Below are 16836 nucleotides of genomic sequence, written 5' to 3' on the forward strand. Positions count from 1 at the left end.
AGGTGCTAAAACCAGCACTGTGCATTCGCTGCAGAGTGGAAGCTGGCAACTAGGAAGGCCATCGTCCATAGATCCACATGATTACATCTGTGGAAGTGCTTAGTTTTTATCTTTTTATTTCTAATTCTTTCTGCTTTAAGTATTCTTAAATGATCACTGCTCAGAACCCAGGGTCCTGGGATCAAGCTCTGGTCACACAGGCTGGAGAAGGCTATGGGGAAACAGAATCCTCCTGGGTCTCAGGTGGGTGCATGATGCCTGAAGGGCTCTCCCACCCTCCCTTCCTTCTTTCCTGCTCTGCCTGGTCACAGCATGGGTGCAGAGGGCTCCCTTAGGGAGGACTGGGAAGGAGGAAGCTGAAGTTTCAGGTAAGGCAGCCCCTTCTGTGGACTCCTTTCCACCACGGCCCCCTTGAGGAGGAGTGAGAACCAGAAAGGACAGGTGAGTCTCACCTGAGCTGACTAACGTCCAGCTCAGCCAGCCCTTGATGTCCCCAAGACATCCACCCACCGCAGTGAAAGATGGTGGGACTCACTGCCATTCATAGCCCATGTCCACAATGCTGGGAAAGAAAAACCAAGTTCAATTTACCAAAATATCTGTATTATCTATAAAAATTGAACTCTAATGAGTCACTGCTACTGGAGGCAGCGATATCCGACTATGTTGGCTGCATAGGCAGATGGCTGCATCCCAGCAGCCCACAGGCAGATCATGGCACTGAGTGGCACGTGGCCCGGCTCATTTGTAAGGCCTCAAGAACCTGGACACTTTGGAACGTAGCAATCGGATGAAAGATCTTGGGAACATCTCTCGGGATTCCTGGGCTGTGTACTTGAAATAGTTCTGGGGGTGGGCCAGGACATCAAACAGAGCTTTGATCAGCTTCTTATCCTAAAAAGAACACAAGTTTTGTTACTGGGCCAAAATACTTAAACATTCCAACATTTTGCCAATGGAACTATAATGTCCCAGTGTTGGACAGTAGGTTGCTGAGCTGAAAACACTTAGTGAAAATTGTTTCCTCTGATTTTTATCTCTTTTCCAGTATTTATTTTCCCAAAGTATCTACAAAAAACATGGGTTACTTTTATAAAGGAAAGGGTAATAAATAAAAAATGGTTTTCTTTTTCTAAACCAGATGAGATGCAACACTGGAATCTGGGGAATATTTACAGGGTTAGTGAGATGGCAAGTGTCTGATAAGTACTTATAAGCATCTAAAATTTGGTGGACTTTAGGCTTGAAGGATAAACAAGGAGTCAATGATATTCAGTTATTTGGAGAGTGAACATGGAACCATGATTTGCCACTGGCTTGGATTTAGAGTAAGCAAGTTTCCCACTGTTCCTCCACGCATTTCCAAATTAAAAAAAAAAATAATACAGTTTCACTTGACAACATTGAAGAAAGCCATCTGAATATTTTTTTTAATTAAGTCTGGTGAAGATATAAAACTGACCTCAGCCCAGAGCAGGCTTGGTGTCTGAAAGGTGGCAACATGGAGCAAAAGGAAAACCTTCCTCCAGTGGTGCCTGGGAGCTCCATGGGTGACTGTAGCATCCACCTTCACTATGTACTCACCTTAAGTATTTCCTGATGGTTCTCAGATGCATAGAGCCTGCCATCTCGAACTATATCTTCAATGAGCTCCTGGTAGTCCTCTGTTGGAATAAAGGACATGATTGACATTCATGGGATTTAGTTATTTCCAAACTCACTCTTTCTTTCATTTTTTAAAATTTTTTATTATTTTTTTTAATTTTTTTAAATATTTATTTATTTTTGAGACAGAGAGAGACAGAGCATGAACGGGGGAGGGTCAGAGAGAGGGAGACACAGAATCCGAAGCAGGCTCCAGGCTCTGAGCTGTCAGCACAGAGCCCGACACGGGGCTCGAACTCACGGACCGCGAGATCGTGACCTGAGCCAAAGTTGGCCGCTTAACCGACTGAGCCACCCAGGCGCCCCCTTTCTTTCATTTTTAAATAAGGTTCTGAGAAGTGCCTCTTCTGCAGCTGCTATCAGAACAGTGACCACTGTGATACTGAGAAGGTGATCAGAAGAGAACTTCCACAGACTCCCACATTCTCTCACCTACCAGCCTCTGCACCCACCTCTTCTGTTCCATCTTCCCTTGGATGAACCCTCTGTGCATCCAGTCAACACCCTTCCTACACTTTTTCCACTGGCTCCATCTTCTCTCACCAAGTCAAGGGCATTGTTCCAGTACTTCTGCCCTTTCTTTCCTACATGATGACATTTTCTCTCTCTATTGGGCCTTCCCCATCAGCATGTAAACATGTTATTATGTCTCCAATCCCAAAAACGTTCCCCCCTTGACCTCATTTCTCCCTCAGCTTCCATCCTACATTTCTGCCCTCTTTATTGCAAAACTACTCAAAAGAATTGTCAATACTCAGTCTCTAGTCACCCCTCCTCCTCGATCCACTTCTTCACTCAGCTTCCGGGATACCATGCTTTCAGGTTTTCCTCCTACCTCACTGGTCACTTTGCCTGAAGTTCCTTTGCTATTCTTCCTCCTCTCCCTGACCTCTTACTATGGGAGGGTCGCAGGGCTCAGAGCTTGGTTCTCATCTCTTCCATCTATACTTGCTCTCTGGTGAGTCCACCAGCCTCAGGGCTTTTCTCTTCTCTACTTTTCTCCCTTCTGTCCTCCCTTTTTTCTCTCTGCCCTTGTATTATGTAAAACAATCAAGCTTCTTAGTACCAAGCAAGACTCTTCTTTCCTTTTTTCCTCTTTTTTTTTTTTTTTTTTTTTTGGAGGGGATGGGGAGAATTTCATTGGTTAAAGAGGGAAGAAAGCTATGTTCATTTTCTTATTAATTTTTGGTGCTGATGTACATAGTAAATGCAGTGCACACAATGTAAGCTGTCTCCAAATCTGAATCCCCACCTTTCAAAGTCTAGCCTACTTCCTAGTCATAATTCAAACCAAGCACATGCAAAACACAATCTTTTCCAAATTCCAGGCTGAAAAGAATGGCTCTTTGTATGCATATCATGTACAAACAAATCATAAGAACATCACTGGAACTATGTGGAAAGAGTGCTTGAAAAAGTTTCTCCTAGTCAAGTGGTGATTAATGAACATTTATTAACTATTAACTATCGTATGGTTCTCATGATTACTAATTTAATATAGGTTCAACCTCACTGGTGCTCTATTCATGTGGTATCTTCCTTCTTATTCTTCTACTTTAGTGAATATCAAATATGAGTAAGAGTACATGTTTATCTTGAATTCCTTTGTTGCAGAGTCTCCTCCTCAGAGAACTAGCTCCTCTTGATGATGGGTGTTCACCACTAGGAGGACCAGTTGCTGTGCCATGTCCTAGTGTAAGAGAGAACTGAAGCACTGTTTGCCACCACACCAAATGCTCCCAGGCTGATGTCTTTTTTAAATGTTTACTTATTTATTTTGAGAGAGAGAGCATACAAGCTGGGGAAGGCAGAGAGAGAGGGAGACAGAGGATCCGAAGCAGGCTCTGCGCTGTCAGCACAGAACCTGATGCAGGGCCCGAACTCATGAACCATGAGATCATTACCTGAGCCACCCAGGCACCCCAGACTGCTGTCTTTTAAAAACATTCCCTCCACTATCAAGAACTACGTGTTTTATCCCTTGCTACAACTGTCATGAGAAAAGCAGTCAAGAGTCATAGGTAAGAACTCAGGCCCTGGAGTCCCAAAGATCTCTGCCACTTTGTCCTCCTGACCTCAGGCCAGTTAGTCTAAGTTACTCTCTAAGCCTGAGTGGTCTTGTCCGTAGAATCAGGAAAGAATCGTGTCTATGGCAATTATGAGGGCTGTGCGGTGTCAAAGGCACTCAGCACATGCCTGGTACTCAGTACACGTACTCAGTGCAAGTTAGCCGGGACTACAGTTCTCCCCATCCTCCAGTGGTCAGTAAGCCACTCTGTAGCAGCCTCACTTGCCCCTTCTAAATGTGATTTCTATTCTTCCGGGCTTGGAAACCAGGTATCAAGCTTGTCTGAAATATATGTTCAAAAAAAAAAAAAAAAAAAAAAAAGATGAAATAAGCTCTGAGCAAAGACCTAAAAGGCTTCTATATTACTAACAGCAATTTTCAACTAGTATCTGCTGTGACATGTATAAGACACACTCTCATGGGCCTCAGCAGCTTTATGTGTAATTTCCCTGTTCAAGCTACAACTCTTTATTTGAGAAAATGAAGAAAAAAAAAAAAGGTGTTTTCATGTATCACAAAGGTAGAGTTGAGAACAGCCAAGCAAAAAGATGTGAGCTTTAGTGATGTTTATTCTGGAGTCTCCGTGTCTTTTTTGGTTCTTTCACTGATTCCAGATTGGGGGCAGGGGGGCTGTTGGTTGTTTGCTTTCAGGTAGACGAGGTGTTCTGTCTCTCTCAGCAGAGCCACATGGAAGGTGTTTGTGTCCACCTAGGGCTCTGATCCTAAGAGCCCTTATCAGGAGGGATTTGGCATGGTTTCAGGCACAGAGTTGATAATCCTGGATTTGGAACATGTTATAAATGTGAAATGCTTTTATAAAATCCATAGAATACTATCTGTCCAAAACATCTACTGTCAGCACTTGTGTAAAAACCTTCAATGGCTCATGGCTCCCTGTAAGATTAGGTCCACCCTTCTGAGTTTAGCACTCCAGGCCCTTCACCACCCAACTCCACACGCTTCTAATCTTATCTCTCACTGCTAAGCCCCATGCACCCTACTGACTGACCAAATCAGGCCATTAATCAGTCCCCATACATGCCAGGTACTCTATCCTTTGGCCTAGATCATTCTCTCTAACTAATGTTCTTCCCATTATTAAAAAAAACACAAAACAAAACAAAACACACACACACACACACACACACACACACACACACACACACACACAACTCATATGTTCTTTCAAGGCCCAAATCTCTTGAGATTTTGCTGTATTCTTTCTAGTGCATTTTGTATTTTAAGTAAATGTTGATCAACCACGTCCCAGACCCAGGTAGGCCCCCAGGGCTCACACAGGGCACCCCTTCACCTAACAAGAAGCAAATGAAACCAGAGAAGTCATCTGATTTGCCCAAAATTACACAGAAAATTCGTAGCAGAGACAGGACCAGAACTTGGGTCTTTCTCCCCTGCTCCTCAGGATTCCATGTAATGAAAGTCACAGTCATAATTAGCTAGTATTTACTGAGCATTTACTATGTGCCTGGCACTGCACCAAGTCCTTTGTGGATTATCGCATTTAACTGCCATGTTAGATCTAATGATTATCGTCATTTACACATTAAGAACATGAGACTTAGAGATGGTAAGTAACATACACAAAGTCACTGAAGAGATTAGGTCGAGGCTGACCCATGTGCTTCCCCACCAAGCCATGCTCACTTTTACTTATTTTCTAAAACATCTTTTCATCCCTGTAGTAAGTGTCCCCAAATGCTTGTTTAAAATTTGACGCATGTGAGTCAGCAGTGTCCTTTCTCCTTATTCCACCTGCCTTTCTGAGCACGTGTGCTTGTCAGCAATCTACCAGCTGGCCCAGAAGTTGGTTCTCCTGAAAGCAGAGAAGCTCCTTGCTTCTGTGAAGCAGCCCAAGCTTCACAGCGCTTACCATCGTATGTCACATACGGGACCTGGAACCCTCTGGCACTGTTCCCTTCATTGGACTTAAACTGAATCCACAGCTTCTTTGACCTGGAGGTGAAGGCGATGGGGCGTTCATAGGTCTGACAGGTTTCGTATGTTGTCACAGAATTCGATGAAGCTGCCAAGGGAAGTTAGAGAGGGCAAGGTTCAGGACTCATCCTGAGCAGCAGACAATGAACACTCATTGTTTCAAAGGAAAACACCGTAAAACAAGTTATGCTCCAGAGCTCTTTGGGCTCAGCTCATAGGAGCCAAAGTCCTGGGAATTGAGTGGACTCCACTGGTGATTGCAAGCCCCCAGGGAAGGCTAACTGAAATGCCCATGGCTAGACAAACAGCAGCAGCCCAGGCTGCGGTGCTCACTGCAGGGGCTAAGGAGAGGCCGTCTAATTCCAAAGCTACCTGCTGTCATCCAGCAATAACCACCCCCAATCCCCGCATGCTCCCAAAGACTAGGTGGTGCACTATGCACTTTATGGACTTTATCTCACTTAATCCTCTGAAAGCCATAGGAAGTCAGTGCCACTGTTAACTCATTTACAGAGTTTAAGCATTTGCCCAGGGTCACAGAGCCAGTATGTGGATAGCTCAGGATTCAAACCCACACCTGACTTCAGACACTGTAATCACTAATAAGAGTGGCAAACACAATGGCTCCATGTGTCATTATTATTCTAAGTGCTTTATGTACATGAAGTCATTTATTCCTCATGATAACCCTATGAGGTAGCAACTATTATCATCCCCATTTTAGCAGATGAGAAAAAGGAGTTGCAGAAAGAATCAGAATGTATGTCCAAGATCATGGAACTAACAAAAGGTGAAGCTGGGTTCAGGTCTAGGCAGTCTGGCTGCTGAGCTCACTCACTACACTGCCTTGAAGTTGTGTTGCTGGCAGTGTCCCTTAATGGGCACTGGGTCATGCGTCAGGATAGGAGGAGGGTCCCTCCTGGCTGGACTATGACTTTAGCCTCAGTCAGTCCCAAAGCCACGAGTGGCTTCCCACAGTGAGACAACGGTCTGGGGCCTGGCTTCCATGAGCTTCATTGCCTCTGTGTGATGTTGTGGAAGAGGGTCCCCGGCGAGCCCGGGGGGGAGACTGACCTGCAGAATCACTACCTCTGGGATTCAGCAAGAGGCCTCAAGTTGGGTTTGTCTAAATTTTGTTTCTTGGCAAACACTATAAACTCATGTCCCATCTCTGTTCTAATACAAAGGTGACACTCTAGCCTTGCTGCTCACATTTAAAGCTGGGGAGCATGCCAGCAGGCTTCCATGCTAGCCTTAGAGGGGAGGGGAGAGAGGGGACGCACAGGTTTTCCGCATCACCAGGTAGTCTCCACAGTCATCTTCTATGGGCAGGAAGATCTCAGGGACCACAATCAAGATTCGGCGCTTGGGCGGCGGGTTGATGGTCCATGTACACTCCGTGTTGGCTGGGTAATTGCCTGGGTAGTTTGGGGATTCAATGTATCCGGTGAAATCTCCCAGCTCCCCTCCACATCTTCTGTCTGGAAGAGGAAATGCCATGAGTTATGAAGGCACAGCATTTTCATCATTCTGTCATGGCCACCAGCAGCTCAATTGAGGAGAACCACTGCATCCTCTTGCCATTGAGGAATGGCACCATCCCAGGAATTAATGTGTCCTGTAATGCTTACGGTCGCCCGTGGGAGCCTAACTACACTAACTCCCACACAGAGCTTACCCCACTGAGTTCCCCTCTGAGTTACCATTTTCTCTTTAACTTGAAGGTGCTCAAGATCAGAGGAAGGCATTCATGAAACAAAGGATGAATTTGGTTTTCAATATTTTGCTTACAAAGTCTAGGTGCCAGGGGAACCCATGACATAGAATTTCTAAGTCTTTAAAAATAGGGAGAACAGAGCTGACTGCTAACTAGAGGATATGTGACCCTTTCCTAGAGACCTTGATGAATTTATGATAGCCATATTTTTTCTCTTTTCTTTCTGGTCAAGACCACATTTTATTTTTGGTGCATAAGAAAATTCCAATTAGGTCTCAGTCAATATGGGGCTTGCTGGATATTCACCTCTGGGAGCAAAGATCAGGAGCACTCGCGTGCGCACGCACACACACACACACACACACACACACACCCCTCAGCCATTGAATCTCCATTCATCCAATAAATGTTAGCAAAAGCTCTGGGAGTTCAGAAATGAGAAAGACACAGTCCTTGCCCTCAAGGGGCTTATTGTATAAAACTGTCAGGTGCACCTGTGCAGGAGAGGATGTTGAAGGGACTATTTTTTTCCTAATTGTAACTGGCAATTATTTTTTTTAATGTTTATTTATTTTTGAGAGAGAAAGTGTGAGTGGGGGAGCGGCAGAGAGAGAAGGAGACAGAAGATCCTAAAGCAGGTTCCATGCTGTAGGCAGAGAGCCTGATGTGGGACTTGGATCCATGAACCATGAGATCATGACCTGAGCCAAAGTAGGACACTCAACCAACTGAGCCACCCAGGTGCCCTGTAACTGTGAATTATTATTCCCACTAGAAAAAATTTCTTCTTGGAAGGGGGTGGAGTGGGGAGAGCCATGGAGTTGAGAAGGACTCAGCTTCAAGTCTGAAGGACAGCCTGAAGATCCGTGCCATGTGGCTCCTAAGGGCCAATGAAGGGTTGGGGATGGGAGGACAAGGAAACAGATTTCATCTGGGTACAGGGAAGAATTTTCTAACACTGTGAACTTCAATCCCAAACTCCTCCAGTTTGGGAAGGCCTCCTTGCTCCCCTACACCACTGTGTTAATGACAATGAGTCAGCTGAGATTCACTTCTGACCTTTAGTGGAGAATTTTACATAATGGTTAAAAACCAACCAACCAGCTAAATATACAACAAGTCCTTGAATGATCTGCTCCCCATTCCTACAGGACACAAATAAAATTCCTTTGTGTGGCATTCAAGGCTTCCCTTCCTGCTCTGCCTCAGATTCCACTCAGACATTCCATGATCCAGGTCCAGGGGGTCTCTCAAAAAGCCTTTCATTTTTCTGAGTGTGTGTTTCCTTCCAGCTGTGGTCTTGGGTATAAAGATCTTTCTCCTGCTCTCCCCCCACCCTCTCCATCAAAACCTTCTCATGCCTTCCAGAAGCCTTCCCTCATCTCTCTAGGCAGAGTTAATTGCTCTTTCCTCTTCAATCCTACAGCCTGTGCTGCCTGCAGGGCAAGGGACTTATTCTGCTTGGAGGGCCTCGAGTTTGACAGGTCCTCAAACAATGTTTGCTGAACTGAAACTCTGCTTGTGGGAGGAAATTTCAGCGAGCATAGCCTGTCAGTGTGCCCAGAGAAGTAGCCAGGATCAACACAAGTAAGTACCTGGGAGCCAAGCCTGGTTCTCCTTCGGTGCTGACCTGCAGTGCCTGAGCTGGGTTAGCCGTGTCCTCATGGTTCTCAAGGCACCTGGGACCCCTGCACCAACCCCCCCAGTCCCAGGTGGACCCAGGCACCTCCCTCTTGGTCAAGACTGTGAAAGCCTTAGAGAGACCTACCTTTACATTGAGTTATGTTTGTGGAGCCATCAAAGTCAGTGGTAGTATTTCCTGGGCAAGAAACACAATTATTTTTTCCAAATTCAGGTTGATATGTTCCTGCTGGGCAACGAATACATCGGTGAGTGGTGGTGTTGTAGAAATGTCCAGGTGAACATTGAACTGTGGGGTCGGGGGAGGGTGGAGAAAATGAAAAAAAAAATTGTGTTTTCATCAACGGTCACATAAAAGTTTTCACAGTTGGTGAAATAAATTTGTATGCCCAAATGAAGTACTGCTTTCCTACTAATCTGGGGCTAATCAACACTTAATTCCCTAAATAGCCAGCTTGGGTGGGACCTGTGACTCACGACACTGAGCAAAATACACAGGGAACAAAGTATGGGTGTATCTTCAAAGAGTTTACAGTCCATGCAGAGTCAGGCATAAATGAGCACAGCCTGAGTTCTCATGCAAAGCACGCTTGTGAGCTGTGAGGGTGCTTAACTGATGCCAGGTCCTGGGAGAGGTGGCAGTGGGTCTCTGGGGAAGGGCAGGACCTATATGGGAGGGGGGCCGGGGAGGGGGCTGAGAGGGAGGAAGGCTGGAAAGAAGGAGCCAAGAACCTGTTGCATAAAACCTGTTCACCTCTCCCAGACCAGTCAGCCCTGTCTGAAGGGGGCCAGGTGGCTGGGGGAGACCACATCTAGGGAGTTCCCATGCTCCTTGTATATCCTGCAGGAGTGGATGGTGCTGGGACCTGACCTCTCAGCTACTGGGACACCACACAAGGCACCTCTGGGCTGGCCTTATAGGAGCTTTACCAGGCCCCCACAGTTCTCAAAAGGGAAATTCAGCTCTGGAAAAAAGCAAGCTGCCAAGTCCTCACCTCTGGTTTCACAGTCCTGGAAGGAAGTGGCTCCCAGATGTTTGGTAGGGAGGCCTCCTCCACAGGGGAAGCAGGAAGTACGGCCGGCCTCAGGCTGGAATGTGCCCAGGGCACAGAGCTGGCAGGGTGCAAAACCATCTGCAGAATATTCACCGGGTTGGCACAGACCTGGGGAAACCAATGACCCTAAGTGAGCAAGGCCCCCGGGTCAGACCCTTTCCCATCTCTCTGTAGATGAGCTCAGAACTTGGTGAGACCTATTGCCCTATGCTGACCTGAGCTCCCACCTCTGTGAGAGGAGCCCGCTCCTGCCCTGCCACTGACCCTGAGTAGGTGGCATGTGAGTGCTTGATGTTTACACACAGAGCAACAAAGCATGGTGCCAAGATGGAGACCAAGGAGCCAAGTGTTAACTGCTTCCAAAGTTGGGATGAGGCCTGCATTTGCTTAAGGCTTAGGACTACACAGTGCCCAGATAGCCCCTGCAATGCAGGAGCCCCCAGAGAGGGTTCTCTGCTCTGGAATCAATCCGGTAATCTGTCCCAGAAGTACACTCTTACCCAGCTGCTACATCCTAGTGATATAAAGACTCTCTGGTCATGAAAGAGTCTCCCTGTTTTATCAATTATATACACTAAGTTACATCTTACACTAGAGTGTGCCCTGGACTCCCCCTACTAAATCCAACCAATCGAATCCACATTGATAGAGGGACCCAGTGGGTCTTTAAGCACCAGAGGGACTTTAAGCACCTTACTTTATTATTTTTTAAGTTTATGGCAAGAAGCACAGCCATAAACCAAAGGATTTCTAAAAGCACGTGTTCTTTAGGAATTAGCTTGTCATTGCCAAGGTATTATGAAAATCTGTTGACTCTTGTACTGCTGATCTCTCCCTTATTAATTTTCACAGTCTTCTTTCTACCTATAAGTTCTAGATATAATGACATTTAATGAACACACACCCAGGGGAAGAGTCTGGAATCTGTCAGACCTATGTTCTGATGCCAGATCCTCCACTCTTTGGCTGTGTGACCTTCAGTGAATTACCTGACCCTCATAAAGTTGTTGTAGTGATACAACAAGCAGAGGACTAATTCATGTAATATACTTTGCCTATGCCTGGCATAGGTAAGTACTCAATAAATGTTAGCAATTATTATTATTATAATTACTACTAACATTATTATTATAAATATATCTTAATAAGGCCACATACAAGTATAAATAGATGCTCCAAAGTGCTTCCTTATCAACCCACAGTTGGTCCTAGGATTTCATAACAGGCCAAAGATATGGTAGGAGTCATGCAGTTAGTCTGAGGCTCTGATTTTTAAACCCTTTGAAAGATCCCACAGTTGAGTCTGGAGTCATGTAGGTGGGAACTAAAGCTGACTCTGGGAGTCACTGGGAGGAGAGGCAGGGGCCACCTGCTCTCCACCACAGACATCACCTACAAACTGCCGTGTCAGATCACACCTTCTATGTGAGCCCACAGAGCATCAATACAGCTGGCCACTTAATCAAAAATCAAAAATCAAATTATTTTATTAATAAAATAAATAGGAAATAAGCCCACAAAAATCTAAATCAACCTGGCTCTAGAGTTAACATAAGGGACATGAAAAACTCTTCACAGAGTTTTAACAAAGTCACCAAATGGTTACTCCTTAAAAATCAATACGGTATGAATTTGAGACCAAAACTGGACAAACAGTGAGAACCACTTTCTCCACTGTAACACTACACACTGGGAGATCATTCAGGTGTCAAGGTATATTTATTTATAGTGAGTAAAGTGTGCATTAGCAACGCTTACACCTTCTTTTCTGACAATGCCTTCTATCAACTTTTCATTTATTTGTCCAAGTGAGCATCACCCCAGCATGTGTTGGGCACCAAGGTAGGCATTTGAGCCAAAGATAAACCCAGTGTGGTCCCTGCCCATAGGAAGCCCATGGTGCAGTATGCATTGTCTGCACTGAAACATTACTTAACACCTTCCATCTAAGCAATATTGGAGACGGGAGGAATAAGAAGGAGCAGATGGAACCCTTACCTCCACATTCAGATATATTCCAAGCTTCTGGAGTCTTCAGGACTCCTGGATTTTCCGGTCTTGGGCATGGTTCACATGTGATTTGTCCTTCCTCATTTTGGAAGGTTCCATTTGGACATAAAATGCAGCGTTCTTGTGCTCCATCATAATATGTCCCAGCCCTGCAACTGACTAGCCAAAGTGGGAAATGATCTGGTCAGTGAGGGGATAGAGGCCAAGAAAGGAAGAGTGCTAGAGATAACAGTAAACAGATGGCATTGACCCCACACTCCTTCATACAAACCCCTGAATACAGAATATGTGCCACCTTTGGGTTTTCTGTGCACACCCCTCTGCCATGATCCCTATGGCCCACTGTTAGAGGTGTTTGCAGGTTTTCTCTCCCTAGACCATGAACTCCTTGGAAGCAGGGATCACAGTGGTCTTAATTATCTTTGAGCACAAGCACTTGATGACTTTTCCTATTTCACAGAGCTGTCAGAAGGATTATAAAATGAAAATCATTCACTGAACATAGGCCCAGCGCTAAAGGAATAGAAACAAGGGTGCTATTAATTCTGGCTGATGGCATCCCTGAAGGCTTCCTAGAGGCCCCATCTGTGTGCGACATTAAAGGATGAATAGGATCTCCCCAGGAAGAAAAGGGGGCAGGTCATAAAAGGTCATGCTTGACATATAGGAAGAGAAGGAAGAAAGGAAGTTTAGGATAGATTTTAAAAATTCTTGAATGCCAGGCATTTGGATTTTATTCTTCAGGTAGAGGAACCATTGAAACATTCACTCTCTGGTGGCTGTGAGGAGGGTGATCTCAAAAGTCTTACCAATAAGCTCTCCAACATAGCACGCTTCATGTTTGTAATCAAATTAATATATTATAAAGAGGAAACCATAGTAAATGTCTCCTGAAAGACTAAACTACAAGGAAATTAATAAACTATGCTTCTGACTTTATTTCTGGTATTAGTAGTTATTAAATATAGATTTATATCTTATTTTAGAATATAAATATAAAATAAATATGCTTAATTGGGTTCTTTAATATCATATTCAAACATCATCATAACCATCAAAATAGCCTTTCTAATGGTTAACATTTACTAAGTACTTAATATCTCCTGTTAACCATGCCCAAATCTTTACATACATTATCTCATATCCCCCAAAACAACCCTATAGGGGTGCCTGGCTGGCTCAGTCAGTAAAGCATGTGACTTTTGATCTCAGGGTCATGAGTTTAAGCTCCACTTTGGGCATGGAGCCTACTTAAAAACAAACAAACAAACAAACAAACAAAGAAACAAACAAACACAACCCTTAAGATCTAACAACCCTAAGGAGTTAGGTACTATTTTTAACTACATTTTACAGAAACAGAGACTTAAGGACGTGAAATAATTTGGCCAAGGTCCCACAGCTAGTCTGTGAAATACACCTACAGTGAGATTAAGAGTCTTGGATTTAAGGGGAAGAAAGTTCTCTAACAAAAGTGCAGAATCATAATTCAAGCCTTTCCCAAGGATTCTCTATGTGGCATTAGGGGACCTTGACTAGAATAAACATATTCTCTCTCTCTCTCTCTCTCTCTCTCTCTCTCTCTCTCTTTTAAATTTATTTATTTATTTTGAGGGGTGATGGTGGAAAGAGAGCACAAGGGAGGAGCAGAGAGAGAAGGAAAGAGAGAGAATCCCAAACAGCCTCTTTGCGGTCAGCACAGAGCCCAATTCAGGGCTCGAAACCACAAACCATGAGATCATGACCTGAGCTGAAACCAAGACTCAGACATTTAACCAACTGAGCCACCCAGGCTCCCCTCTCTTTTTTAATGTTGACTTATTTTTGTGAGAGACAGAAGGGGAGAGAGAGGGAGAGACAGAGTGCACACACAAATGAGCATGAGTGGGAGAAGGTGCAGAGAAAGAGGGAGACAGAGAATCTGAAGCAGACTCCACGCTGTCAGTGCAAAGCCCAGTATGGGGCTTGAACCTATCAACCATGAGATCATGACCTGAGGCGAAGTTGGATGCTCAACCGACTGAGCTACCTAGGCACCTCAACACATTCTCTTTTCTACTGAAGCTGCTAAGAAATAGAAAATAAAATGTCACATGATAAAATTAGCTATTATATCTCTTCAATGTCTGTGAGGAAGAATATCTGTTTTCATGCAATTTGCATTTATACTTTTAGGGTTAAACATGGCAAGGCTCTCTATTACCATTAATAAAAATGTCTTTTCATTATTCACTTCAAAATCTAAAAAAGAAAAAAAAACCCAAACGAGGTTTTTTCTAAATCATAATAAGCCAAAATATACCATATTTCAAATATTATTTCTACAATTAAATGTCATCAATCAATAAACTATACTCTAAATTCAAATTTTTAATACTTTTTTATATTGTTTGGATTGTCTTTTATAACATTGATAGTATCATTTTATTTAATTTTATCATATTTTTTTAAAAATTGGAAGTGAACCAAGCTCTCTTGCTTTCCTGGCAAACGTTATAATGAGTCTAATGTACAGATATGTGGCCGACAGAGCCTATAATTCCAGACCTAATTCTCAAATAGGAGAACTACTGGATAGTGGTTTCCATAATGACTCTGGTTTCAGTTCATCTCCCATGAAAAGTGGTGCTGGATTATGTACTAGGAATTCCTGACTTCTTATCCTGTGTCCCTCCTGACTGACCTAGGATGGGCCTACAGCAGGCCAGTAAGTGACAGAGTAACTCCTTCATGGCTCTACCAAGTCAACCGTCATGAAGTCTGGCAGAAAGTAAATAAAACCTGGGCTGTCTGTCCGGATTCCCTCCAGCCAAGCCATTTCCATTTCTGTAACATGCATGTGCCTAGAGGGAAAGTACCAGACGGCGGCAATGATTTCAAAGCCCCAAGAATCATAACTTTGAGTCAGATCAGCACAGTCTGTTCCATCATAGTTGCCCTGGAAAACGGATCCCTTCCATGGATGGACAGGAATGGCTCTGGTTCTCACTGGAATGAGTAACTGGATGGGCTCCTGCTGCTCTGGGTTTCCACTCTTCCTTAGAACAATTTAAACCCCCCAAAGCCTTTTCAAGATTACATTTTGAGAAGCCTCACAATGTCCCACATCTGTTGCAATTTTCCAACTGAGCAAAGGGCTGAGAAATGGCCCCTTGGGCTGCCCTGCAGAAAAGAGGGCACTGGTTCTTTTTTCTCCCAGTGAAAGGCCTGCTTCACACAAACAAACTCATATTGTCACTCACAGTTTCCATTTTCCTTCCAGAAAGACCTACAGAAATAATTCCTGCCAAGCACCTTCCAAATTAATTTGTTTCTTTCACAAGGGAAAAATGAGCTAAACAGTAAAAAGTGATGCTGAATGTCATGAAGAGATGCCTGAAAACAGCTTTTTGCAAATGTGCTGAAGATCTGGCCTAAAGAGGCCTCAATCACACGTTCCAGTTGGTTCTCTTTTCTCCTCCAGCAGCCAGCTTGTTTTGCTGCCCCAGACAAAGGAGTCAATTGCCCCCAGAACACTTCACGATCACAGCAAAGCTTTTGTGTGTCTTCAGTGACCATTAAAATCCCATTCTCAAATCCCACACAGCTGTTTTCTCCCCCTATTAAAAAAAAAAAATACAAGAAAGCTTTTCTGATGCAAAAAGGAGAGACCAGCAGGGACCAGGATTAATGGCGACAAAGAGACCTGAAGGCTCACCCTCTTTTCAACACTATGGCCTTTGAGTATTTCAGGCTATGGACAAACACTATGGTCTCTCTGTGGTGAAGATGGTGAACCTAATAAAAGAGGTCACTCTCTAGCATCTGACTTGTTTTCTTACGAGGCACGCCTTGACTTCTGAAGGAAAGCCACAAGCTGCCCACGCAGGCCGATTCCCAGGGTGTTCTGGAGCTGCTGCTTTGTCACAGCTCAGAGGCTAAGACAATGCTGTGGCCTTGGGATTCTGGTTTGAAGCTCTTTTAAAGGAGCTGTTCAGAATAACAGGAAAGAGCACCCCGTGGGGCTGAGAGGCTGAGCTGTCACACCCATCCAGGTTTCTGGTGTGTGCTCAGGTTTGCTGTTTGAAAACGTTCTTAGAGTTGGGGCAGAGAGATGAGTGCAGCTGACACCTTTCTGGGGGGGCGGGGGGTTCCCCAAGGCATGCTGTGTTCTCTTCCTGCCTAGTTAACTGGGGCTGAGATGTCACTTCCTTCAGAGGGCCTCTTTTGCCCTGGATTTAAATATTTCCCCAAAGATTTGCCCTTTGCCGTCTTTTGTTTTAATGTTGGTGGCTATCCTTGGGATTTCATCTGTTGTCCCTGTGAAAATTCATTACTTCAGTTAAATGCTTAGCATTAATGATGTGCTAAACACTGTTCTAAACAGAACTGGAGGTATAGCAGAGAAGACAGATAAGGTCCTGCCCTCAGGGGGCTCTCATTCTAGTGGAGAATAGGGACAATAAGTAAGCAAATAAATAAATATATAGTAGAATGCTACCTAGATGTAAGTATGAATGGAGGAAAGTGCAACAGGGTAAGAAGGTAGGAGAGTGGTGGAGTGGGGGTTGTATATATGTTGTCTTAAAGAGCATCCAGGCTTTCCTCTCTGAGCAGAGACCAGACTGAAATGAGGGAAATGGCCTTGTGATGGGATTGCCTAATGGAAAAAAAAAAAAAAAAAAGCCAGTGTAGCAGGAACACAGTGAAAGGGTCAGGGTGATAGGAGAGGAATTCTAAAAAGC

The 16836-nt window shown here is 44.4% G+C and overlaps 1 protein-coding gene across 4 annotated transcripts in view; it reads right to left on the reverse strand.

Moving 5' to 3' along the window:
* Positions 1–581: 581 nt before the first annotated feature.
* Positions 582–16836, reverse strand: part of SCUBE2 (signal peptide, CUB domain and EGF like domain containing 2) — a 64442-nt gene continuing 48187 nt past the window's right edge. For all 4 annotated transcript variants that reach the window (XM_047878776.1, XM_047878777.1, XM_047878774.1 and 1 more), the window contains 7 exons: positions 12101–12271; positions 10043–10210; positions 9175–9336; positions 6973–7170; positions 5625–5777; positions 1585–1664; positions 582–894 (listed from right to left, as the gene is read on the reverse strand). In XM_047878776.1, coding sequence (XP_047734732.1) covers positions 742–894; positions 1585–1664; positions 5625–5777; positions 6973–7170; positions 9175–9336; positions 10043–10210; positions 12101–12271 — 1085 coding nt within the window. In that variant the 3' untranslated portion in view covers positions 582–741. The remainder of the gene's footprint in view (positions 895–1584; positions 1665–5624; positions 5778–6972; positions 7171–9174; positions 9337–10042; positions 10211–12100; positions 12272–16836) is intronic.

Source organism: Prionailurus viverrinus, chromosome D1 (genome assembly GCF_022837055.1).
Source record: "Prionailurus viverrinus isolate Anna chromosome D1, UM_Priviv_1.0, whole genome shotgun sequence".
NCBI classification, from domain to species: Eukaryota; Metazoa; Chordata; class Mammalia; order Carnivora; family Felidae; genus Prionailurus; species Prionailurus viverrinus.